This window comes from Molothrus aeneus, unplaced genomic scaffold, assembly GCF_037042795.1.
Source record: "Molothrus aeneus isolate 106 unplaced genomic scaffold, BPBGC_Maene_1.0 scaffold_92, whole genome shotgun sequence".
NCBI classification, from domain to species: domain Eukaryota; kingdom Metazoa; phylum Chordata; class Aves; order Passeriformes; family Icteridae; genus Molothrus; species Molothrus aeneus.
Genome location: NW_027099244.1, coordinates 188,086 through 212,701, shown reverse-complemented (window position 1 = coordinate 212,701; position 24,616 = coordinate 188,086). Strand labels below are relative to the sequence as shown.

Genomic DNA, 24,616 nt, shown 5'->3' with positions numbered 1-24,616 from the left:
CTATTAAAAAAAAAAACTGATGAGTACCCCTATAAATACCTGTAACCATCAATTATCGGCGTGCAGTTGGAGGGAAAACTTCCCCCACTGTACCCAGCGCTGTATTGCTCATACTTTACCATATTAAATAATAAATTGATTGCTGCTTGAATACTGGCCTAGTCAAGCTTCTTATTCTTAACAGGAGTAGAGTGGAGAGGGCCTGGGAACGGGGGAAAGACGTGGGAGAAGAGAGCCCAGCGGCGGGAGTTCGGGAGCGGAGGCTCCTGCAGGCGGACCGGGAAGCCGGAGAGCCCAGAATCAGGGAGTCCTGCAGCCGGGCCAAGAATGGGCGCGGGTCAGTGCGGTTCGGGAGAGCGCGGCTGCGGGGCTGGCTCCGGAGCCGCAGGCGCGTGGAAAGCACTGCTCGGCAGCCCCGGTGGCGCTGAGAGCACAGCCCTGCCCGGGGAGGCAGCGCCACGGGCGCCGCTCGGCTTCCCAGCAAGGCCTCGGCACCGCTCGCCTTCGCCGCCGTATCCGCGGCAGCTCGGAGCATCGGTCCCTGCCCGGGCCCGAGGCTCACCTGCGCCAGGTGCACCAGAGCATCGCCTCTGCCTTGACAAGCCACAAGGAGCAGTGCCGGGCAGGGACTGCAGATCCCCATTGGTGGCAGAGAAAAAAGAGCAAGGATGAGGTGTCACTGTCAAATGTGTTCAGATGCACTCACAAGGATACTATTGCTCTTGGCTCAGAACATGGAAAAGAAGTGAGCAGACACAAATCACAAGCTGGATGCAATATCCAGGGATCAACTATCTGAATAAAATGCTACACAACTGCTGGAATGCTTAATGGATGACTAATTACCCCTTGCTAAGTAATCTGGACTTGTTAGGGACAGCATACTTACCTCTCAAAAATTACTCTAGAGCTATGATTAAGAAAATTTTGAAGAAAGGCTCATAGGCCCACATTTTAATGCAGTTGGTGTGGGTTTGATAAATGAAATCTACTTTAATGTCTTGATTTTCCTAAAGGTTTGTGGTTTTGTTTTTTTTCACACACGCATGCATGCTAAATTTGAGAATCTAAGGTAAGGTCTTTTCATAGGGGATATGGAAGAGACAGGTCTTCAGTCAGCAATATGTCAGTGAGAGACAGCTGAGCGATGATTACTGAGAAGAAGAACAGCCCTGCAATAGAGGTGTGAGCCCTGGCTGATACGCAGTAGAACCACCTTAGGCAGGATCAGTAACAAGCTTTTGAAGAGTGAAGGGCCTAATCCTTTGGTGTGGTACTGTATGGACTTTGGGATCACTACACCATTGCAAATAGGTTCCCTTTCCAGCAGAAGAGACTTCCATCTGCTGCCTCTGCCGAGACACTGGGAGGGACAGAGTGAGCAAGGCTCAGTCAGCTCGCAGGGTTATTTGCACAGAGGGGCTGCAACAACACGAGAAGCCAAAAGCAAACAAGCTCATAGCCTGATTCCAGAACTGCTCAAGCATCTGTGTCCTTGCTGGCAAGACAAGAAGGTGCTTCAGACCTTAAAGGCTGCTTCGTCCTTTGCAGGACCAGCCCAAAATCTCAAGATCTACAATAGAAAGATGGGGGGGGAGGGGGGGGGCGTTGGGGTTTTTTTTGCTCACTGGGTGGGAAATGCTTCAGTTGCTGTTTTGAAGGGCTTGCCTGAGTTGGCATACTAAAACACAGAAAAAAAAAAAAGGCTGTGCTTTTTCTTAATGAAGCCACATTGTATCTGTCTTTCAGAAAGGAATAAAGAAAACACATTCTCCTCCCTTCCAAATCAGTTCACTACTCAAGCAAAACCCTCAGGCACCTCCCTGACTCCCTCTCCCAGCAGCTCAGGGCTGCATTGCACAGCGCTTGCTGCGTGCCAGAGAGCACAAAGCAGGCTGGCCTGGTGGGCCTGAATATTTCTGCCAAACACTCTGCATCTCACACCTTTGCTCTGGCTGAGTGCAGAACTGCAGGATTGCAGGCGCTTCCTGCCAGAGCTGCGTAAGGCGCTGGCTCCTGCAGACGTGCCCTGCCAAGCTGCCCCTGCCTCACGCTGGCCTCGCTTCCCCTGGCAGAAGTGCCGGGCCTGAAGGAGGCTGCCCTGTGCTCCAGCCTGCCGAGCAGCCCGGCTCCCTGCCCCGGTGCCCAGAGTGCTGCACACACTGCTGACCTTGGCCAGGAGTTGCAGGGCAGCCGGCAGAAGAGGAGGAATCCTCAGCCAGCCCAGCGGCCCTCAGCTGCCCTTGGCCTTTCTCTGCTCCTGGGCACACTCCAGACGGCCAATGCCTCCAGGCCGGGCTGTGCCCAGCATGGCTGCGCTTCCCCTTGGCAGCAGCCAGCTGCCACCTGGGCTCTGAGAGCGCAGGATTCGCCCGCTCCCAGGAACAGGCACGCAGGGCCCGGCTGCTGCCTCTCGCAGCTCCAAGGGCCTCCTTCCAGCCTGCCTCTGCCGGGGCTCAGCCTGCTCCCGCCTCTGCCTGGGCTCTGCTGGGGCTCCAGCCCGGCCAAGGCCGAGCCCGCTCTCACCTCACAGGCACTGACAGCTCTGCACCTCAGGAGACCCTGCCGAGCACCCTCTCTGATCTTTCTGCTTTCTCACTTGAGCAAGGCTCTCCTCCAGCCAAAGAGATTGCATTTAGGGACACAAATCCAGGTGGCAGGAACCCCAATGCTCTCCAGTCACAGCTGAAGGCCTGAATCTGCACAGGATGTTTGGCCTGCCTCATTCCTCCTTTGGTTTTGCCTTCAAATGCCATTGCCCTTTCTGCCTCAAATAGAAGTACCAAAGCTGGCCAAAAACAGACCAGTGGGCCATATTCCAAAGGCAGTGTGGTCTGGAGAGGATGAATGGAGAAGATCCTTCCCCACTTTCACACCATGCCGAAGACACCGTGTCACTTTCCACTGTGGAGAGCTTTGTGGATAATTGGCTAGCTGAGAAAGGCCACTTTGATGTGATACCGTTGGATAAGGTTCGGGGAAACAAGCAGGGGATTAAGTAGTCAGTGTCCAATCACTGACAAGGGTCATGATGACCTTGCTGCAACATGAAGATGGGGGAGAAAATCTTTTGCCAGAAAAATGAAGATAGCCTAGGTAGAATAGCCACAGGAATGTAAACATAGAAACAAAATAATCATTAGAGCATAGAGGTAGGTGTGGTTGATTCATGTGTGTTTTAACCAATAATGAGCTCAGCTTTGCAATATGTATAAGCTTCATTAACACCAATATAAATATGTGTGAGCTATCAGTAAACTTTGAAATTTGTTGTTCATGCATATTGTGTGCTGCAATTCTTCTGGTGACCCGACATTCCACCTTTAAGAAACAACAGACAATTCAGAAGGAATTCTCGAGTTTATTCGCAGAGTGAGAAGGAAGGGAATCTTCAAGGCAAGTTGTGGTTTCATAAATTTTATTAATTTCCAATCCTACTCTGCAGTCCTATTAGACAATCCTACTCTAACCCTAACCCTAACCTTAACCCTAATCCTAATCCTAATCCTAATCCTAATCCTAATCCTAATCCTAATCCCAGTCCTAGTCCTAATCCTAATCCTAACCTACAATCCTACTCTAAGAAGGTTGAGGAATAAATGATCCTGATGTGATTGTCACATTCTTGTCTCCTTCCTCTTCTTCACTGAAACAATCAGTGGCACCAGGCTGGACGCAGGCTCAGCAAATCTTACAAATGGATGCTGCCCAAAGGGAAAGAAACCAAATCAACAAAAAACAATGAACCATGACTTTCCAAACTCAGTGCTTCACAGGATTCCTCTGGCTCCTAGGAGGATGCAGGAAGAGGACCAATGGGACCATCTGCACCTCCATCTTTATGTGCAGGACCTTGCCATCATAGGCAAACCTGGCCCAGAATCCCACTCATCCATTTATCCAGGTGTCTTCATCTTGCTGAGATTTTTGCCCTGCCAGTGCTCTAGAAATGGTGCTTTCTGTCCTTGGAGTTTCTTCTTTTCAGGAAACTCCAATGACTCACATAGGTCCCTGTCTTTGCAAGACAGGCACTGTGCTGATTCCCACAGGGAGACAGAGCAGTGTCTGCCTTTCCATGCCCTGCCCCTCGTGTGCTGGATGGCACCCTCCTTCCCAGCAGGGCCAGCCCAGTGGCACTGGGCCCTGCAGTTCCCTCTCTGCCACACAACCTGGCAGTAACCCTGGCACAGTTCCCGTCTGCTTGGGCGTGCCAGGCAGCAGATGGGGCTGGGACAAGTCCCTCCCAGCTGTCCCTGTTTGTGTGGCAGAAACCTCTAAGGGTGGGCTGGGGGCACAAACCAGGGCCCCTCCGAGGCTCCCAGTGAGCCCCCCACAGCCCCTCCTGCCCACAGCCAAATCTCTGACTGCTCAGCTGGGCCTGGCTTCCTTGGGTTCCACCACCACCATTTCATGTCTCTGTACCCTGCATTGCTCTACTTCCATTCTTTTGCCATTAGATAAAACTGAACACTCCACCAAATTACAAAACAGGGCAACAGAAACAGGACAGAGCACCTCTTCTCTGAGGACAGACTGAGAGACCTGGAGTTATTCAGCCTGGAGGAGAACAGGCCCCAGGGAGACTTCATTGCTATGTTCCAGTATTTCAAAGGGGATTCTCAGGAAGTAAGAGACACCTTTTTTAACAGGGTCAGTTGCAATAGGACATGGGATAGTATTTATAATATATAATGGGGATTGAGTCAGATTAGGTCTAAGGAAGATCTTGTTTACTTGGAGCATGGTGCAACCCTGGCACAGGTTGCCCTTAGAGCTGGTTGGTGCCCCATCCCTGGGCAGGGATGGGGCAACCATTCCAGGGTAGCTGGGAAGGGGCTCTGAGCAACCTGTATCTCTTTAAAGATGTCCCTGCTCATTGCAGGACACTTGCACCACAGGACTTTTACAGGGCCCTGCCAGACCAGCCCAGTCTGGGATTTCTCCAGATTTTCATTTGAAGAGCAGCAAGAGTGGAGGTGAGGATGAAGGGGGCTCATCTGATGCCTTGGACTTGAGTGGAGGAGGAGCCCATCCCTCAGAGCCTATTTCACCTGCAGCCCCTTCACATTTTACCTGCAGGAGGTCCTTGGCAGGCCAGCGCTGCTCCTCATCTGTCTGCAGGCAGCAGCCCAGGAAGTCACGCAGGCAAGGTGAAAATAGGTTGGGCTGCTGCAGCTTTGGTGTCCCTTGTATGGCGATCAGGAGTTGAGGCTGGGGAAAAAGGAAACATGAGACTCCACCTGCTTCTTTCCCATCTGTAACTGCTCTCCCAGATCCCATTGATTAAGCTCCACTCTGCAGTGGCAGTTTCTGCCCTGGCAGAGACCCAGAGATGACTTTCCTTTACCAACCAAAACCCCAAACTCCGATGCAGCCACAGCTTTTCCAACATCCCACAGATCTGGCCTTGGCAGCTGATTTCACTGACTGACCTAGTTAGTGGGAACTACATCAGCAAAAGCACATTTCCTTCCCTGAGCATTCACACCAACTTGAGAGGCTTTTTGGAAGAGGGACTTTGCTATACTAACTCTACTATTTCCCAAGGATTAGTACGTGAAAAATATCTCTTCAGTGCTTGTTGGTCCCTTAAGCACAGCTGCCATAAAACAAAACTCATCAAGCTTCTTGTCCTCTTCTAGAAAACAGTGGTAATTGAAGGAAAGAAAGGAAATCCACCAGGTATTCCTCAGGTAAGGAAACAAACATTTGGAATCTCATATTCAACACAGACACATTAAGATGCATGCACAAATATATTGAGGTGAAAATGCCTGCTTGGGTGCACAGGTGCCACCTGCAGCTCTGTCTCTCGGCTCCAAGTTTTAGCTTCTCTATGTGACAAAAGGAAACCTTTTCAGGGTCAAATCAGAAGAACTGCTGTGCCTATGGTCACCCTCTGCTCATTTGGATACTCAAGTCAATGCATTAAAGGTGTGCCCATCGCAGAAAGTGTCGGGTAAGAAATGGGAGGTTTGGCAGGATCTCCATGACTCCAGGCTGTGGCCTGGTCTCCATAATAGTGCCCATCACAATACTAACAGCTCTGTGCTGGTGGCACTGAAATAGATGGTGACCAAAGAGGCTTTATTATTATCCTCTTCAACCCAGAGGAAAATTTCCAAGCCTAAAACAACAAACACACTCCCCTTGAGTAGAAATAATTAGGACAGCTTTCTTTCCTTTTCCCACACCACCAGAGGTCACAAAGGGGGTTTTATCCTGTCCCTCTGCAGCTATGCTTAGCCACTGGCCATGGTGGGGAGCTGGAGTCCTCCCTATCATTAGAACTGTGCAGGCCAGGGACAGCCCTGCTCCTGTAGTAAAGAAACACAGCACTGGTGTCAACTGCCCACGTTGGATCCCAGCCCAGGCACCTGCCTGCAAGCTTATCAACTTGTTTAAGTACCAAGGAACAGCCAAGAGTTTGGCATACAATTCTAACTGCAGTCGGAGAAAAACACATCCTGAACTTATCCAGGCCATCCAGACACATGACTGAACAGTGTACAGATGACTTGAAAGGCTGAAAATTTCAAAGACCCACAGGATTTGGAAAAGATGATGCATTGTGGAGGAAGATTGATGTGCTGTGGCTCAAAAAGAAAAAGAAAGCAGAACTACTTTGGTATTGCTTTGAGGGTTGTTTCTTTTTTACTTTTTCTATAAAACTGAAACTGGGAAGACTCAACCTCCATTTCAAAGGCTATTTATCACACATCCAACCGTTCCACTGAAAAATTCCTGTCCTTCAGAGACAGAACTCCAACAGGGTTCAAAAAGCAAATGAGAAATGTCAAGCATGGCTGGAGGCCAAAATGGCAGGTTTCTAAACTGGTTAGGTTTCTGAACTGCCACTTCCCTTTCTGATGCAACCAAAGCTACAGCAGGTGCTGATGTGTTGCAGGGACATTTTTAGAAGGGGACCTTGGTGGAAGTGGTGCCAGCTGATGGCAATGGGATTTTGTCCAATGGGACACAGAACACGGGACAGGTGAAAAAGACAGTGGGATCAGTGAGTATTTGCACCTTACCAAGACAGGAGTTGCATTCCAGTAAGGAACTTCTCGTTCCACCATTTCGATGCCCACGATTCCCAAAGACCATATGTCCACTTTGGGGCCATATGGTTGACCTGTCACCACTTCAGGCGCCAGCCACCCAGAAGTGCGGGCCACGGAGCTCCGTCTGCCCTGCTCAGGGGTGAGCTGAGTAAAGAGGCCAAAATCAGCTGTGGAGAAAACAACAAACCATGAAAGTCAGCTCCAGTTAGGAAACCAAGCAAAAGAATTCCCCACTCTCAGGCTAAGAATGCGCTGTGTCATCTGTTGAAAATCAGTCCCTGCTCTATTTCCTCAGGGCTTTAGCCAAGAAAATATGGAATTGGCCACTTCAAAAAAAACCCCTCATGTTTTACACTACCTCCAGCAGTGGTCTTTATTTTCCTGAAGCTTTAGGCTTGTAACTCCCTTCCTCTGGAAGGGGGACACACACAGACCAACACCACTCTTGACTGCTTGTGGTTCCTTATACCTCTGTGCATGTTGCAACCATGTCATCAGCTCACAGTGGGTGTCCCTGCACTGCCACCAGCACCATTTTTGGGGAGCTGGCTGTCACTCCAAGCAGCCCCACACCCACATGCCTGGAACGCTGCACCTGACCAAGAATATACTGACCCAGCTTGACAGAGCCGTCGGTTTTGAGAAGGATGTTGCTGCTCTTCACATCTTGGTGGATCACGTCATTCAAGTGAAGAAAATCAAGTCCTTGCAGGCACTGAGAGAGAAAACAGAAAGAGGAGGCCAAAAATGAGTGATGGGATTTCATCACACAAGAAAGGAAACAGCTCCAAAGGATTCCCTCTCCAGGGGAATGGGCAGTAATGGCAGAGCACAGTGCCACTGAGAGGAAGAGCTTGCTGCTCCAACACTTGCAGAGCAGGACCTTTCTGAGGAAAGGCATGTCAGCTTTTGAAAGAGCAACAGCACCTGCTGTTGTAGGCTGTCCCCTGCAAACCAGCCAGAATGACTGCTGCTGCAGTGGACGTGCTCTCTCCAAACAAGGGTTTGCCAAGAAAGAAAAAGTCCCTCCCTGTGGTATGAAGCAGATCACTTTTGGGTGGGAGGCTGCATGACAAAGGTTTTCTCGCTGGCATCAGCACAGACTTGGAAGTATCACATCAGTCACCTTCCTGAAGCAAACACTGTTTTGTCTGAGTACTGTCCTTTTCAGTTAAGGACTGTGAGAAATGAGTCTCTTTCTTTGCTGATCGTTTCAAATCCTGCCACCAGCACCTTTGCTTTTACAGGCAAGAAATGCAGTGCAGAAAGCCTTGAGATAAATGTTTAGAGAGGCAAGGTGGAGAACAGCAAATACAAATACAAGAGAAAGAGTGAGAATACAACAGAAGAAGGTAAGAGTATGGGAACAGAGTACAGTGAGTGCAGGGGCACTGGCAGGCCTTTCACTTGAGATGCTTTTGCATACCAGCCACACAGAAACAAAGCTTGGCACAGGAAATCACTCCAGCTCTGAGCCTCTGTTTCCCAGACAATCCTGCCCAAGCCCTGTGAAGCACAGGTAGGATCCCTGACCTCCCGACTGATGGTTGCAATCTCTCCTTCAGACACGTGAGTCTCGTTGATGACATCGCTCAGAGTGCCTCCGTCCATGTACTCCATAATCAGCCAGAGCTGCCTATCCACAAGGTAGCTGAAAGAAGGAAACAAGGGTGTGGAGATGAACATGCATGGCTAGGTTGCAGTTTGGAAACAGCAACGCTTGTTTCTGGATGCCTTTGTGATGAGGACAGAATAAAAGAAATAGACATTCTCTCTTGGCTGTGCATTGCTTGCAATCTGTGCAGTTTCAAGGAGAAAGGCACAGCTGTGGAAAAGGAGATGTCTTAGATGGGCAGCAAGCAAAATCTGCACTTTAGCAACAGCCCAGATAAAAAACCTGTTACACATGGTGTTTCTGGAAATAAACACCTATTCGTCCTGGCATACACAGTAATGGAAAAGGCACAACCATCCAAGGGAAATCCTCTGTAGGATGGTTTATCCGAACTTAAAAGGTGCTGAGAAAAATTTGAAAAAATCAAGCCTCAAAACAATGTGGAGGCAGTGAACTTTGAGGGTATTGAATCAGTAAAATAGGGCTGATCCAGGTTTTTGAAAAAATTTCGAACTGCATTTGTCAGGGTGGATTAATGCAGACAAAATGCACTCTCTTCCCATCCATTGGTGATAAGTAGAGAAATAATAATTAACCAATAATTATCAGCTCTATTTTCTGACAGTGACCAAAGTGGATTTTTAACTGCATGCTTGCAGCATGTAAACAAACATTGCTGGGATAAAATAACAACCACTCACCTCTTTAAATAATTCACAATGTTTCGGTGCTTATTGATTTTCATGACCATGAGTTCATTAAAGGTTCCTTCCTTTCTGACCAGTCCTTGAAGATTTATTTTCTTTATGGCCACCTAAAATGATGTTGAAAATCAGTAACATTAAAAGCTGGTGGCATGAGAACAATTTCTCACATGGAGCGAGTGATTTTGGAATGACACAGCCAAACTGTGCCAACTCTCTTGTGATTAGACATCAGAATGGGAACAGATGTTCCAACAGCCCATTTCTCTGCTCCCTTGGGAGCCAGTTACAGGACATGTGGGGCCAGTGATGTTTTGCCTTGACCATTTGGTAACAATTATGTCTCAACTATCACTCTGACCACACTCTCTGCTACTTTGTTTGGCACTCAGAAGAAGTAATCCATGCCTTAATACTCTGTGGATACATCTTGGCCTATGGGCAGGGCTTCTAGGGACACCTTGCAGATCTCTCCCTACGTGCAGTTCCCAAGGGCAGCACTGCAGGTGGCTAAGGAACTACCAATAACTTTCAGATGTATTTGCTGGCAGCCAGAAATGAGAATTCAGGACTCTGAAGCTGTAGCCCCAAAGAGCAGTGAGGTGCTCGAAGGCACCACCTTTGTTTTAGCAATGGAGAGCGAGCAAGCGCGTCCTTCTCGGAAAGGAACCGCTGCCCTCCGTGCCTTCCTTCCGAGGAAGGCTGAGGAGGACAAAGTCCCAAATGTATTGTGCAGGCTGGCACCAGTCTGTGCTTCTTGTGCCTTTCAGCACAGCTCTGCCCAAAGCTCCAGCCACAGCTCACACCAGAGGGGAAAGCCCTCGAGTGCAGCAAAGTCTGCAGGTGCTGTTGACATTTACCTCTCCTCCTGTGGCAGTGTCAAGTGCTTTACAAACATCTCCAAAAGTCCTAGAAACAAAACAGAAGCAGAGAAAGGAGAAGCCATTTAGATCTTGCAGTGAAAGCCAGCCCACACAGGAGATCTGTGCTGTAAATGCCTAAGACCTGCAGAACACTGGAAGAATGGAGATGTCTTTGACAATGCCTTCTGAGCACACTTAGAAATTCTGATCCGCACTGACAATCTAAGACCAGTGCCTGAACACACTTGCAGCTTGTCTGACTTCACACTTGATACCTATTCCACCAGCAAAACACCTGATGCATAGTTTTGTAAAATTAACATTGCTTGGACTCACCCACTGCCAATATTTTCCAGCTCAATGTATTTTATAATAGGATTTTCCATCTTCACCATTCTCCCTGAGGGAAACAAAATGCAAGATGTTCACTTTAAAGCAGAGATCCCACCTTCTAGGAGATACAAAAGGCAGCCCCACTGTCTGGGGCTCTGAGGCCTCCCTTTGTGGACAGCTGGCTAACAACAACAGGAACAGGAACTGGAACAACAAGAAAAGAACAGCAGGTCCAGAGCACAAGTGGCTGGCACAGAGACTGATTTCTAGCATCCTTTGAAGTGAGAGACCTCTTGACAGCCGACACACAGGGAAGCACAGGGAGATACATTCAGAGGAGACTGAGACCAGAAGGGAATACCTACCAAGGCAAGTAAGTTTGTCATCTAGAAACATTAAGGAGAGCTGGAACTAACAGTGCCTTTGTTTTCTTGGGAATAAACACTGTGAGATTTACAAAAGGTTTCCTACTTGCTAAGATTAAATGCACCTGGACATCCAGAATCAATTCCTCTAAACAGATGTCAAGTTCAGAACAGAAGGAATATTGCCAAGTGTTCCCATCTTTTCCACCTTGCAGCAGTTTGCCAGAAGAATGCCTCTGTGTTTTGTAAACCAGAGCAGCTCATGCTAGAACCAATCCCGATGGGGCTTTCAGCATTAGGACCCTCACCCTTTATGAGCAGGCTGAGCTCAAAGATGCCCTTGCCCGTGCCCCGCGTGAAGAACCACGCCGCTTCTCTTCACCCTGACAGCGCGGATCAGTCGCTCCCATTGCACTCGCCCTCTCGGCACCGTACACGTCCCCATCTTCCCATCTCAGCACGGCGGGCACAGGCAGAGAGGACAGCAGTGCTCCTCAGGCGCCCCTATGACACAGAGAGCTGCCCAGAGGAGATGCTGACCCTCTTGTGAGTCCAGGCCGTGTGACGCAGAAGCCAGCCCAGAGAAGGGGCTGCTGCCTCAGGCAGCTCCGCGCTGCAGCAGCCGGGCAGCAGCGGGACCCTCCCAGCCAAGGAAGGCTCCAGCCTCTGCAGTCCCTCCAGCCCTCAGGGGCAGGGCAGCCAGCACAACAAGGCTGGCAAAGCCCAAGCATGAGCACTGACAGGCACTGATGGGAAGAAGCCAGAGTGAGCCTGAGCCCTGTACAAGCTGCTGCCTCCATACAGGACACAACAGGATGGGCTTTGAGATCAGCCACACCGAGGTGCAGATCAGTGCCCTTTTGGTCCCAACAGGTGATGGTAGACACAGAATCCCCTGGGCTCTGGTTTCAGCCCCACCAGGTCTTATCTGAGAGCACAGCACTGGCAGCTGTTCCGGGCAAGAAGCAGATTCATTGGGTGGTGCTGCAGAATCACAAAGGGCTTGATGTGTTCTCCTGTGATGTGATCTCAGCAGGGCTTCTGCCAGTGGCTAGGACTCAAGCAGTCACAGCCTTCTGCTGATCCAGTAACAATCCCTGCTTCTGCCTTCGGCAGAGAGGGAAACCCAGGCAAACTCCAGCCAGTCTAAGCTGCCCTCAGAGGCAGCAGGAACTCCCAGAGCTCTCTCTTGCTGCCTCGGAGCAATACCAGCACTTCTGTGACACTAAACTGAGGAGAACCCCTTGGTACAGCTATGCTGACACATGCACACAATACACTGTCCCTCAGATAAGAAAGATACCAGACATACTCTGTTGCTCCAGGGAGTCACCTGCCATCTCCTGTTGCTGAGCAGCAGCTGGGTCAGCACGGGAGGTGAACCAAGTGCTCAGGCTCCACTTCTTCAGCTGGGGAGCAAAGGCTCCTTGGGACGGCGCTGCTGCTGCTGCAGCAGCTTCAGTGTCAGAGTCGGTGTAGATCTGAGACAAGAAATGAGTTTATGTCAGGAAGGTGTGGCAGAGATTGCCCTGAAATGCAAGAGAGATTGCCATTTGAAATGCAAGCCCTTAGGAAGCTGCTGTCAGCCACATGCAGAGCTCTTCAATTGGATTGCTTTGGATGTCCACTTGTGAAACCAAATGGTCAAACCAAAGGGCTGGTTTTACTCAAATTCATAGCCAGTTTCTTGTTCTAAAGGATGACTGCTCCACTTCCTCCCAAAGACTCCTTTCCTCCTCCTAGGTCTGCAGATACATTTGCAGCTCCTCATTCTAATGTTCTACCTCCTGCCATGAAATTTTCTTTTTCTGCACCTTCCTCGGGACGTGCTTATCCTGCAGCATCTCTGGATGGTTCAGTTCCTGGGCCTCATGCCAGCCTCGAGGATCTTGGTTGCCTGTCATTTGCTGGAACTCTCTGCAGGCTGCTAGGTAGGATGGTGACACTTCCACCTCAAGTCAAACAGAACAAAGCAGTCAGGGACTACAGCTTGTCCCCGTCAGCCAGGGGTCATCAACTGGGAAGAAAGTAAAGAAAAGGACAGGAGCAGATTCACGAGGGATACAGACAGCTTGTAGCTCGTATTCCAGATCTATGTGAGCGACCATGTTCACCTGCAAAAACACCTCAAGAAACAAGGTCACCTGAAGAAGCCAGCAGGAGTTCATTCAGATGACTGCTGGCTAAATGGCCAAAGGAGTAGTGCCTCTGTCTAGAGCATCAGCTGAGATTCAGCAGACCAGGAAGTGTCCTTCAGAGCAGCTCTGATAGAGGCCTCATCAGGATGGCACTCAGAGGCATCACCCCACCCCCCTGCTGCTCTGCACTGCAAAGGCAAGGAGGGCAGAAACCACCCCTTGGGTGACTGCAGTGGCTATTGCTATTTCACTCACTTGCTTTTCTAGAGCCTTTTGTTCCTGAAGGAGGCGATTAATTTTCTCTTTGATGATTTTATTTTTTTCGTCTAGCCTCTTCTTCCTTGCCTTGATCCTAGCCTCAGTTTCCTGCAGCTGTGCCTGCATCTGTTCGTCAATTTTCTGTAAAGAACAACAGAAAGGACTCTCTTTCATGAGTGGAGTGGCTGCCATTCTTTCATTCACCTGTTTTTGTTGATTGCCCCTCTGCATAGGGAGATTCTTCTCCTCTTGGATGTCTTCACTCCTCCTCTTCACTGCCATGATGTCACTCTGAGCTTCAGGCAGCTCTGCTTGTGGCTCTGCCTTGATGTTCTGTACACACAAAAGCACAGCAAGTGACTGAGAGCTGCCATCAAGCTCAGCTTTTCCCTCTTTTAGCCTCAAAATCACATTTATTCAGCCCCTTCTTTCTGCTTCCCTACCCAGCTCTGCTTCCACTGTAACCATCCTGTCCCGGTGCTGATCTCTCTGCAGATTCCAAGGCTCTGTCCTTCCAGTGCCTGTGGGACTTCCTGGCCTCCTCAGACCCAAGAGCTCTAGTTTATGCCCCTCTTCCTGCCCTTCCCTCTGTCCCCTGGCCAGTCAGGCTTACCTGGCCATTCTCCTGTGGCTCTTCCACCTGCTGCCTGAGCTGCTCTTCCTGCTCTCGCGCTGGGAACAGCTCTCCCTGAGTCTGCCATGGCATCTCTGATGAAGCAATCTGCTCCTGCTCTTTCTCTAGAAGCACCTGCACAGAAAGCAAGAGAAGATGGGTTTCAACTTCCCATATGAGCTTTGTGGGCCAAGACTCAAAGACTGCTGGGCTCACACGTTCCCAAAGCACTGTGCTGCTGCTCTGCTGGGTCATTCTCTGCTCGAGGGGAGGCACAGATTCTAAAGTGACCTTGGACCTACAATCAGGGGCCATCTGGGACTGAAGCTCCAACAGCCTCTCAGGCAGCTGACAGGGAAGGTGTGGCATTTCTCAAGGGTCTGCTGAGGGCCTCCCTCTGCTTCTGCCATGTCCTGTTTGTCTTTCAGTAGTGACTGACACCCTGCCCTGTCCCACAGCTCCATCCTAGCTCTGCAGGTGGCTTCCTGGGTGAGCTTACTCCTTTGTGAGAGACACTTCTGGAGTTCATGTTCTCTTCAGGCCTGCACCAGCATTCCTCCTTCCTGACACCTACACTCTTGTTAGAAAACCTGGTCATTCAAGAGATGAGGATGCATGCAAAGATCTCTGATGGAAGTCAGAGAACCTCTGTGGCCATCTCAGTATATGGAGGAGGACCAAGAATTCTCAGTCTCTGTCAACTGAGAATTCTGACCAGCCCTAACATAGTTTCTCCTAAGGCCCCATCAACGAATGCACTTACACAGCCCTGGGGATGCCAGTGAAGGAAACCATGTGTCATGTATGGCACGTATGAGCAAAGTTGCTAGACCCCAACTACAGCATGGGATACTTCCACTCCCTTAGGACATGCAAAATTTTAAAGGATAAAAAGAAGGCTTCAGGTCAGAAAAGGCTGGAGTAGGAAAACATGAGGGGAAAAAATAACCATCTCTGGAGGGGGAAACATCTCTGCCTGCTCAGAATCAGTCAATGGAACTTGTCTCTACTCCTCTCCTGAAGGGATGCCTTTAGCTGAGCTTTGCATCTTCCACTGCTTTGGACAGAACCAGGAAGATTCAAATAGATGGACAGATTGACAGATCTCACTTTCATAATCTCTCTTTACTGTACTGTGGTATTTACATTTTCTTAACAGAGAGAGATATAATTCTCTCTCCTAGGTTTTTTTAAGGGAAGATAGTGAGACACTTAGAGAAAACAATTATTATCTCTACTTGCTGTTCTTGTTGTTTAGTACATGTAGAATGTGTTATAGTGATTTTTTACTGAAAGCAATTTGTTAAGTGGCTTTTAGTGATAGTTGTTTAGCTTGATTAGCTAATTAGATAAAAGCTGTGTCGTGACTGTCTCCAGACAGTCACGAGTTTTTCTTTAGTATTTTTTTAGTATAGTATCTCTTTAGTATAGTTTTAATATAGTACTAGTGTAATATAGCTAAAGAAAGCATTTGTTTAACCTTTAAATCACAGAGTCAAAGCACATTATTCGCCACGTGGGGGTAACCCTGAATCAATACTGTCCTTTCTGTCGCTACACATATCAACATTCGGTAGCACTGCCCCGATCAGCAGCCATCCTGAACTTGATCTCCTGTTGCTTCAGTAACCCACACTCTTGGGGAATTTGAAGCATGGGGTCCATAAGTGAGTCCTTATGGAATGCAATCAGACCCAGAGCATTGCACTGGGAACTGCACTCTTTGCGCATGTGTGCTCGGGCAAGTTCTTCTCTTGGACTCGACCACACTCATGGTGCTAAAGTGGCTGGAATCAGAAATGCAGCCCAGCCCCTCCCAGCTCCTCTAATCTCTGAGGACCAGCTGGAAGGCAAGGGCATTGATTTCCTGCTCAATTCCCAAACACAACACACACTGATTCCCTCAGCTGCCAAAAGACACGGGAGCTGTTAACCTGAAAGTGATGTGCAATCCCTACTGGCTGGTCTGGCACCAGAACAGCTCCTTCTGCACCAACATCCCTGCCCCAAACTATGTGTTCTTGTGCAAAAATACTGGATCTTCCAGAACTGCTTCCTTGCAAACTAAAATTCTAGCAGAATTTCTGCCAGTGCTGGAAAAGGGCAGGAAAGATTGAGAAAAAGCTCCCTTGCTCCCTGGAGAAGGAGAAATTACACAAGGCTTCTCCTTCTAGCAAACAAACAAACAAATAAACAAAAAAAAAAAAAAAAAGAAAGCGTTACCTACTCCAGTGTCTAAAGCACTTGAATGCAGTGAAGGGATGTTTGGCAGGGAAACAGCCCTTGTGTGGAGCATTGGATCTATGGATCTAAGGCAGGGATTGATGGAAGTCTGCCTGAAGGTCCCTCAAGAGCCTCCCATTGTCCAGGCTAAAGCTCCCTCAGCACCTCCTCACTGGCCTTGTGCTGCACCCCCTTGCCCAGCTCCCCTGTCCTTCTGTGCACGCGCTGCAGCCCCTCAAGGACTTTCTGCTGCCCAGGGGCCCACAAGTGCACCCAGCACTGCAGCTGTGGCCGCAGCGCTGCCCAGCACAGGGCCACGCTCACTGCCCTGCTCCTGCTGCCCCACTGCTGCTGACACAGGCCACCATGCCCTGGGCCTTCTTGGCCACCTGGCCACACGCTGCCTCATCTTCAGCTGCTCAAGGCCGCCAGCACCTCTGGCTCCTTTTGGCCCACGCAGCTCCCTTGCCACTATGGTGCCCATTTCACTTCAGATACAGCAGGCACCATTGCAAGATGTACATCCTGGTTTTAGCATCACAGGACAGCAGTCAAGGACTTGCAGCTTTGCTCCCATTCTAGGCTCCAATGCAGTTTTCAAAGCAAACTACACAATAGAAAGTACCAACAGACACATGCAGCATCTGGTTTTTGCCTCAGAAGAAGGGTTCAGAGTTACTCACTTTGTTTCTTTTGCTACACTAGACAAGAATGGCCCCCCCAGCTTCATGGACAACACAGTCATCTCCTTGCAGCTTATCAAAGACCAAGAAACAGGCAGACTCAGAGCACCTATCTGCTCTGCTACTGGCTGCTCTGCCTGAAGAGGCAACAGAGCCACCTGGCAACAAAGGCACCCAAATCCCTGACTTCAAGCAGCAACTCTCCATCCCCAGTGTGTCTCTGAAATAGTCCCAAGTAAGCACACCCAAGAAGTTTGTGGGGACAAAGCACCACAAAGAGTTTGTGTGGTCAGATCAACATTTTTTTATGCCTGCAGCTACTTGGCCAGTCTGGGCAGGGGGACAGGTCACTCAATGCCACAGTGTCCCCTGTGTATCTGACAAGGCTGAGCACAGTGTCTTTGACATGCTCCCTGCTCTGGGAACAGGGAGCCTTCATGCTTCAGGCTGGCCCCTATCAAAATGCCGGGAAGCTGGTGCCTAAACATGACAGACCAAAGCCCATTGTCCAGCTGTCACAGGCTGGGGGCAATCACTAGGTTCTGGCAGGACTCCAGCACCCAGCATCCTCAGCCAGCAACAGCAAAGTGCTGGCTGGTCAGAAACTTGCAGCTCTGCCTTGCACTAAAGACAGCACTGCACACAACTGGCACTTACTGGCTCAGAATGTTCAGGCTGTGGTGTGACCACAGCTGGAGGCTGGCGCTCATCCACCTCATTTGCCTCCTCTTTGGCCTCCTCTCCGTGAGCAGAGGGAGCCAGAGGAGAGACTGCTGTTGATTCTGTGATCTGTGGACAGACATCAGTGTGAGGGACATTGGTTACCTATAATTTATAACCTTATTTCTATTCAGCACTTTATTCTATTCAGCTCTATTTCTACAACCAGCTGTACTAAGGACAAATCAGAAACTTTGATAACAATGGGATTCTAAGTCACTGCGACTAAATTTAAATGGGCTAATTCAACAGAATTGCTAATCGTTCTGAATTAGACATTATGCCCTGGCTATAGCAAGAAGCAACATTCTCTCTGCAAAATGAGCTTTTCATTCCTTGAAAGTTCTGAAATGGAAAATTAGGAAATAGCCAGCGATGCCTTTGTTATTGCTGCTGCAGACATGGAAATGGATTTTCTTTCAGCCTACCCAGCTGGCCCTCTACACTCTACTGCCACAGGCCAAGCTCACAGCTTGCTCTACAATTCTTAAGCACCAGGAACATGAAATGTTCCTATCTCACTCACCTCAGGATCAGCACCTCTGAATACACGGATCATGTGATCTGGAGTGGGCAAGGGAAAATAAACAAGTGCTGTGAGAAAACTGCCTGGGCTGCTGAATCCCACAGAAGAGAAGTCAACCCAAAGAGAGAGTATTTTTCTTTATCAACATCCCTCCACGTGACATAGTTCTTTCACACAGCCAGCAAGAGATCAGGACAATAATCTTGGATGTGCCTACACTTCGGCCTGTTTAACCAGTAAATGAATACAAACATGATCAAGAAAATGCAAATTGTTCTTCAACACTCACTGCTTCTGTTCTGTCCAACAGATAAAGCAACTTTTGCTCTCTTGTCTTTCATGTACTTTAAAAAAAAAAAAGAAGTTGCATGCACTAATTCCCATTAAGTTGCTGAAAACAGTCACCCAGAAAAGCTTCCCCCAAATCCCCCTGAGCTGTGGCAGTTCTATTGTGAAACAGCACAGCAGCATCTCCAGGGCTCAGGACTCACTGTTTTAGAGTTTGCACTTCGCTGCAAAGGGAATCACTATTTTAGCACTCAGTCAAGGGTCAAAATAGACAGTCAAACCCTTTCATTACAAAATTTAGAATAAAAGAAGCTTTCCCTGAGTTCTGGGGAGAACTACAAAGTCTTTAGAAGGCCTTCTGAGAAGGCCTCCCAGTCTGCATTTTGGAAGTTGTCCTGCTTGATCCAACAAACTGAGGAAATGACAGACTCTGCTGCCACAGACTCTCCCGTGGAGGGAACAGAAGCCCTGCAGGTTCCTTTGCAAATGCTGTCCCTGTGGCTACAGACACCCCCTTTTTAGCTGAACACCTTGACAGGAGCTTTACCAAAGCAGTGGCATCCTAATGCTCTTTCTCTTTCAAAATCAATTTAGTCACTAAGAAAGAGCAGGAAGACATGCAAAAGCCAGGTTAGGTTACATCCTAACCTAAATAGAGTTGAAACCTCTACTTACTTGCCAGGCTAGTTGTGAAATAGGCAAAATAAACAGTGCCATACATGGTGCAAACTGCAGCAGCGAGTTGTTCAATCATTGTAGCACTGTTGTTCAAGTTTACACTAACACTAGAAAAACGAAGACTCCTGTCAGTGTGCAGCTACACACTGACAAAGGCCACAATCAGGAGGATGCTCCTGATCTCAGCAAGCCCTAGGGTTGCTCTGGCACTGAGGCCTTCTGTGCAACAAGGCAACCTTCAGATGTCACTACGACGATGTGGCAACCATGCCCTGACATCACAAAGCAAAGTATGACAAAGCAAAGCATCACAAAGCATGTTAGTCTGTGAATTTATGCCAAGCACTAACCAACCTTCCCTACAGCAAACACAAAATGGCCTTGGAAGTTCTCCTCTGTCACAAAGCAGCACAAATTCCCCTCATGGGCCAAAGCCTGTTGTTCAAGGGATCCAAGAGGAACTTCAAGAGTGCCCCAAGCACCTACAGCCTGTACCCCAACCGAGCCCTCAGATGGGACACAAGCAAAGGAAATCAGACCAAGAAAATGGCCCAAAGCATTATACAGAACCAGGAGAGAAAGCACTATTGGCATAGCGGCTAAAGTAATTCCTAACAAATTACCCCATATATCTGCATGTTTATTGGATATCCCCAGGGCTGCCCTGTATGTACATCTCTTCCTCTGCTCTGCCTTTCTTCCCCTTTGGAAGCAGTCAAATTGGCAGCATCTGCCCAGCAGCAGCAGCTGCTCCAAGCTGGGAACGCGACTGGCGGTGCTGATTTCCAGAGGCTCCTGTGTCCCAGGGGAAGCCAAGGCAGGAGCAGTTGAACGGTGCTGGCGCTGCTGCTGCTCTGTGCCAGAGAGCCCCGGCTGGGCAGGGCACGGTGCCCACTGCGCTGCGGGCTCCTTCTCCTGCCACAGCTGGGCAGACCTGGGAACAAGGCACGACAACTTGTGGGCAAACCAAGGGGTTTCTGGGGCTGCACTGCTCTGCACACACCCAGGACACCTGCAGCACAGAACCTTGGTCCCCTGAAAGGTAAACAAGATGGAAACAGCTGGAAAATATTTCATTTCAACCATTCTTTACGCTTCAATAGAAATGACCAAAATGAAAGTTACCGAGCAGGGAGTGATCTACACTGCCAGCTCAGTGTGAGAACAGAGGCATTATTTTATTTCAGTGCTGGGTGCGTGAGGAATCGCTTCCCTGAAACATGCACACCCACGTGTTAGTATCCATGGAACTAGGACATTACTTTCATTACTTTTATTCATTACTTTGCTCAAACTCACAGACTAAACATTCTCACAAAGTATTTGACATGCTTAAATCACTTCCACCAAATTACTGACATTTAGAGTAGGGGTCTCTTGAGGGTCTCTGGTGGACATGTGGTGAACATCCCATTCCTCAAATTCTCCTTCCATGGTTAAGAGCTTTCTTCTCCTTGAATGCATTTTTTGGCTGGAAATGCAATTGCACTTTCTGCCTCATGTAGAAATACCAGGGCTGCACAAACAATGGCCAGCAGGCCATATCCCAAAGGCACTGCAGCATGGAGTTGAGAAGGAAAAAGACCCTTCCCCAATTCCTAACCATACCAAAACCACCATAATTGGGACTTTTCATCTTCTGAATGTAGAGTTGATTCACAGGGTGACAAGGGAATCTTCCAATGGAGTTGAAATTTGGTAAGAGTTTTTATTCTGAGTCCTACTCAGACTGTTGATTTGAAAATTTATTTTAGAACATTTTTTAAAAGGCTGTGCAGTCATACGGTTTTGTTCTAATACCAAAATGGCTCTATGGAATGTACTGGCATTTTAATTACATCCAAACTGATTAGTCTGTAAAAGCTTTTCTGCAGAACAGCCACTAAAGAAGAAATGAAAATCTGTGGACTGTTGACTTTGCAAATTTCTACTAAATTTATCAGACAATGGGGCATTTTTAGTTAGATTATAGAGCAAATTAATTCCTATGGATAACTTGATTTGGATAAACCTGTTGATTTCAAATTAAAACTGCCAGCATGTACTAAGTGGAAATCTGAATGCTCACTTCTATGAGGTCTGAATTATGAGATAGTCATTGTTCGCCATATTAACAAAAATTAACATTCTGGCTATTTTTTTTACTTACAGTCAGCTCTTTGATACTCTCTGTAACAGCAGAAAGAGAGTTTGTAGCAATGTGAACCATGGGTTGGTGGAGCATTGCAGAAGGCTCCTACGCCAGCACTAAATGTTCCCATTTACCATGGCATCACTTCTTGCCTTTAATTCCGAGCTACAGCTCATTTCCTGCAGTATAGATTCACACTTGTAGTCTGTATTTGCAGCTGGTTCTTATTTCCCTGTCCAGAAAAAAGTCAGGCTTGGATCTCAAAAATAAAACGAAGAGAGAGTCAGGTTCTGGATAGGTATAGCAAGAACTAAGAGATTTTTTTGCAAATATGTTGAAAAGTTTTTTTTACATGCTGCAAAAACAGCAGATTAAAGACTTGCACTCTAACTTGCAAGCTGAGGTTTGCCTGTTCTTTCTGGACTGATTTCTTGAGACCAGACACTGAACCTAATCAGTAAGAAAATCAAAACCACAGGAGTAGTGCAGCTGTCCAGCCAATGAAAGATGTCCCAGCTAGCAGCACAGGGGGCACTTCACCCGATAGCGCCTCAGGCAAACGCCCAATGTTATAGCTGCAGGCGCTGGCAGGTGCAGGACAAGGCCGATGTGTGGCTGCAGTCAGCAGGGAAAGAAGAGAGCGCTCTCTGGTCGGGGCAAAGTCCAGGTTATTCCAGATCCCAGGGAGGCCAGCAACTGAAGAGAAAGGGGGAGAGATTACATAAGGTTATAAAGGGGGTGGGCGGCAGGGGTGGAACCAGGTTGGGAGCAAATAGGAATCCAGGGGGGAGTGGGTAACATGGAATTGACACACCGGAAAGACAAATAAAAATAACTTGCAGGAGGGTCCCTGCCTCCTGATCCAATCACTCTGAGCCCTGGATAGAAGTTTCTGGAGAAAAAGGTGGAGGCAGGGAGTGACTGGCAGGGCACTGGGGTGGGGTTAAGAGAAGGATACATTCGGTAACCAGGGAAACTGGGGTGGAGTGTAAAAAGATACAACGGTTGCTATAACAACTGGGGTGATAACTGAGTAACTGGGAGGGGAGAGAGAACCAGGGCAGGACCATTTTAACTTAGAGAGGGAATGGAACAAATCAACACAATACAACAGAGTAGTTTGGAGAATATTGTAAATTATTCTGTCATGATGCTTTTTGCCTAAAAGTTCTGGCCATCATCCGATTGGAGTAATTAGAGGAGACAGAAGCCATCATACTGTGCCTGTGCACACAATTCCTCCCCAGGAGTAATCCATGAAGAAACGCTGACAAATCCACACCAGCAGCTGTTGCCACACAGTCATGAAGCAGAGAATATGTATTTCTGCTACACTTGGACAGCCGAAGATGCCTCTGCTGAGCTAATTTTAGTGACTGCTCACCACAGATGAGACCTTGTGGTCAGTCTCCAACAAGTCAGGGCGGTTAATATTCTCTCTAAATGAGGTAAGTCTAGCAATACATAGACCATGGAACCTGAGGAAAGCCAGCAGCTGTGGGAGATTTAATTTGTTTCCGTATCTTTCTTTTTACTAATTTATTGCAGTCTACTATTTAAAGAATGGAAACTTTTGGCATACCATTGGCTGGAGGGCTGGTCAATCTTCCATTCATGACTCCTCTGAAAGCATCACCCCAGTGTTTTTATCAGTAACTCTTCCATCATCATGGCTCACACAGAATTTCCTACAGCCCTGGAGCTCCTGGTCAGTGCTAGGATGTGGGGTCAGGGAAAGGCACCAGGAGAAGGGGGAGAAAGCTGTGTGCAGAGACTGTGTCAGCTAAAGAGACATTTGTTTCCTCTTATTTGACTGAATGCCTGCAGGAACCTTGCTAGCACTGCTAGCAAGGTTGTGGAGAGCTTTGTGGACAGTTGGCTAGCTGAGAAAGGTCATGTAGACATGATACCGCTGGTTAAGATAGAAGAAAGCAAGTCTAGGAGTCAGCAGTCAGTGTCCAATCACTGATGTGACCTTGCATCAACATTAGGATGGGGGAGAGGATCTTTTGCCAGAAATATGGAGATAGTTTCAGCAGAATAACCACAAGAATGTAGAAGTAGTAACAAAATAACCATAAGAATATAGAAGAAGGTGTGGTTGCCTGATAAGTAATTAACCAATAATGAGCTCAGCTTTGCAATATGTATAAGCTTCATTAATATAAATATGTGTGAACTATCAATAAACTTTGAGACTTGCTGATCACTCATATCGAGTGCTGCATTTCTTCCACCGATCCAACACAGGTCTCATGCTAAATTGGCTGCGTGGGGTTTTTTTGGTGGTGGGGAGGGTCAGAGATGCAGACACAGACACCAGCTGAAGGAACAGTGTAATTTACTGTAATGCAAAAGTGCAAAAAAGAGTCAGGAAAGGATAAGCTAAGCAATGCACCTCAGCATCATTCCAAAAGGGTGCCTCTGGTGATTAAGGAAGGTACATCACCAGGTACCCCAATGCTTTCCCCTTCATCCAGAGCTGCACATCAGCTGGGGGAAGCTGTCCCAGCCAAGCCCTGCAGAGCCACGGCGGGAACCGGGAAATCCTGCGGTGCCTCCACCTTTGCTGGCCACGAGGCTTCCGAGTGCGCTGTGAGAGTAGCCCGGCTCTGATAGTGCTGGACGAGCAATGTGCCAGAGCTTCTGCTGGGGGGACAGCTGGTTTCATTCTCCTCTTGGCTTTCTCCCTGAGCCTGCCTAGGAACCAAGGGAGCTGGCTTGGCACCAGCACCCCCAGGCAGGGCCAGATGTGGCCTTGTCCAGATTCTAAATGCTGAAAGGTTTCCCCAAGGAGCGGATACCTCGATCCTACTGCTAACAACACTTTGTTAATGGGTGGATACATAGATCCAATTGCTGTCTGTGTCCTTACAAAGTGCACCAGTAGGGTTGAGTTGCTGAGCACATGCACAGTTCCATGCAATGCCTTGTGTTCCTGGAAGCTGTACATCCCAGTCTCCTCTGCAGAAGACACAGGCTATGAAAACAAGGCCCAGTTGTTACCTACTTTTTTCCCCTCAGGACTTGTTAGACACAATATTTTTTCAAAGGATTGCATTTGCCTCTCCTCAGCTTTCTAATTTAAAGAAGAGAGCTGAAGGAGTTTCAGGCATGTGAGTGCCTGATCTCTCTTTCCCTCTAAAGGCTCTGCCTCTCAGAGCCCCAGTTACCTGTCGGTGCGTTGGCATGGGAGTCATTCATTCCCTAAACTCCACTGCCTAAACACAAGTGGACTTCAGCTGCAAAGCCTCTCTTTGCAGTGGGATTGCTTTTGCCCTACAGCCTCCATGGGCAAGGGCTTTGTGGGAGCAGGGGTCATCAGTGCCTGTGTCCTGAAACAGAGCCAGGAAAAGGAGCAGATCCTGCTGCCTTCTGCTACTGCTGATCCCAGCAGCAAGTCCCCTGGCAGTT

General features: G+C 48.4%; 1 protein-coding gene across 1 annotated transcript; it reads right to left on the bottom strand.

The window, feature by feature from the left end:
• Nucleotides 1-3,617: 3,617 nt before the first annotated feature.
• Nucleotides 3,618-22,818, bottom strand: LOC136571184 (serine/threonine-protein kinase PAK 3-like). Its single transcript, XM_066571523.1, is given in 13 exon segments — nt 3,618-3,704; nt 5,074-5,211; nt 7,035-7,231; nt 7,680-7,779; nt 8,598-8,715; nt 9,381-9,493; nt 13,338-13,673; nt 13,954-14,088; nt 17,517-17,648; nt 18,106-18,143; nt 19,069-19,290; nt 21,743-21,898; nt 22,785-22,818. Coding segments are annotated over 13 exon segments (1,806 nt in total).
• Nucleotides 22,819-24,616: the final 1,798 nt, after the last annotated feature.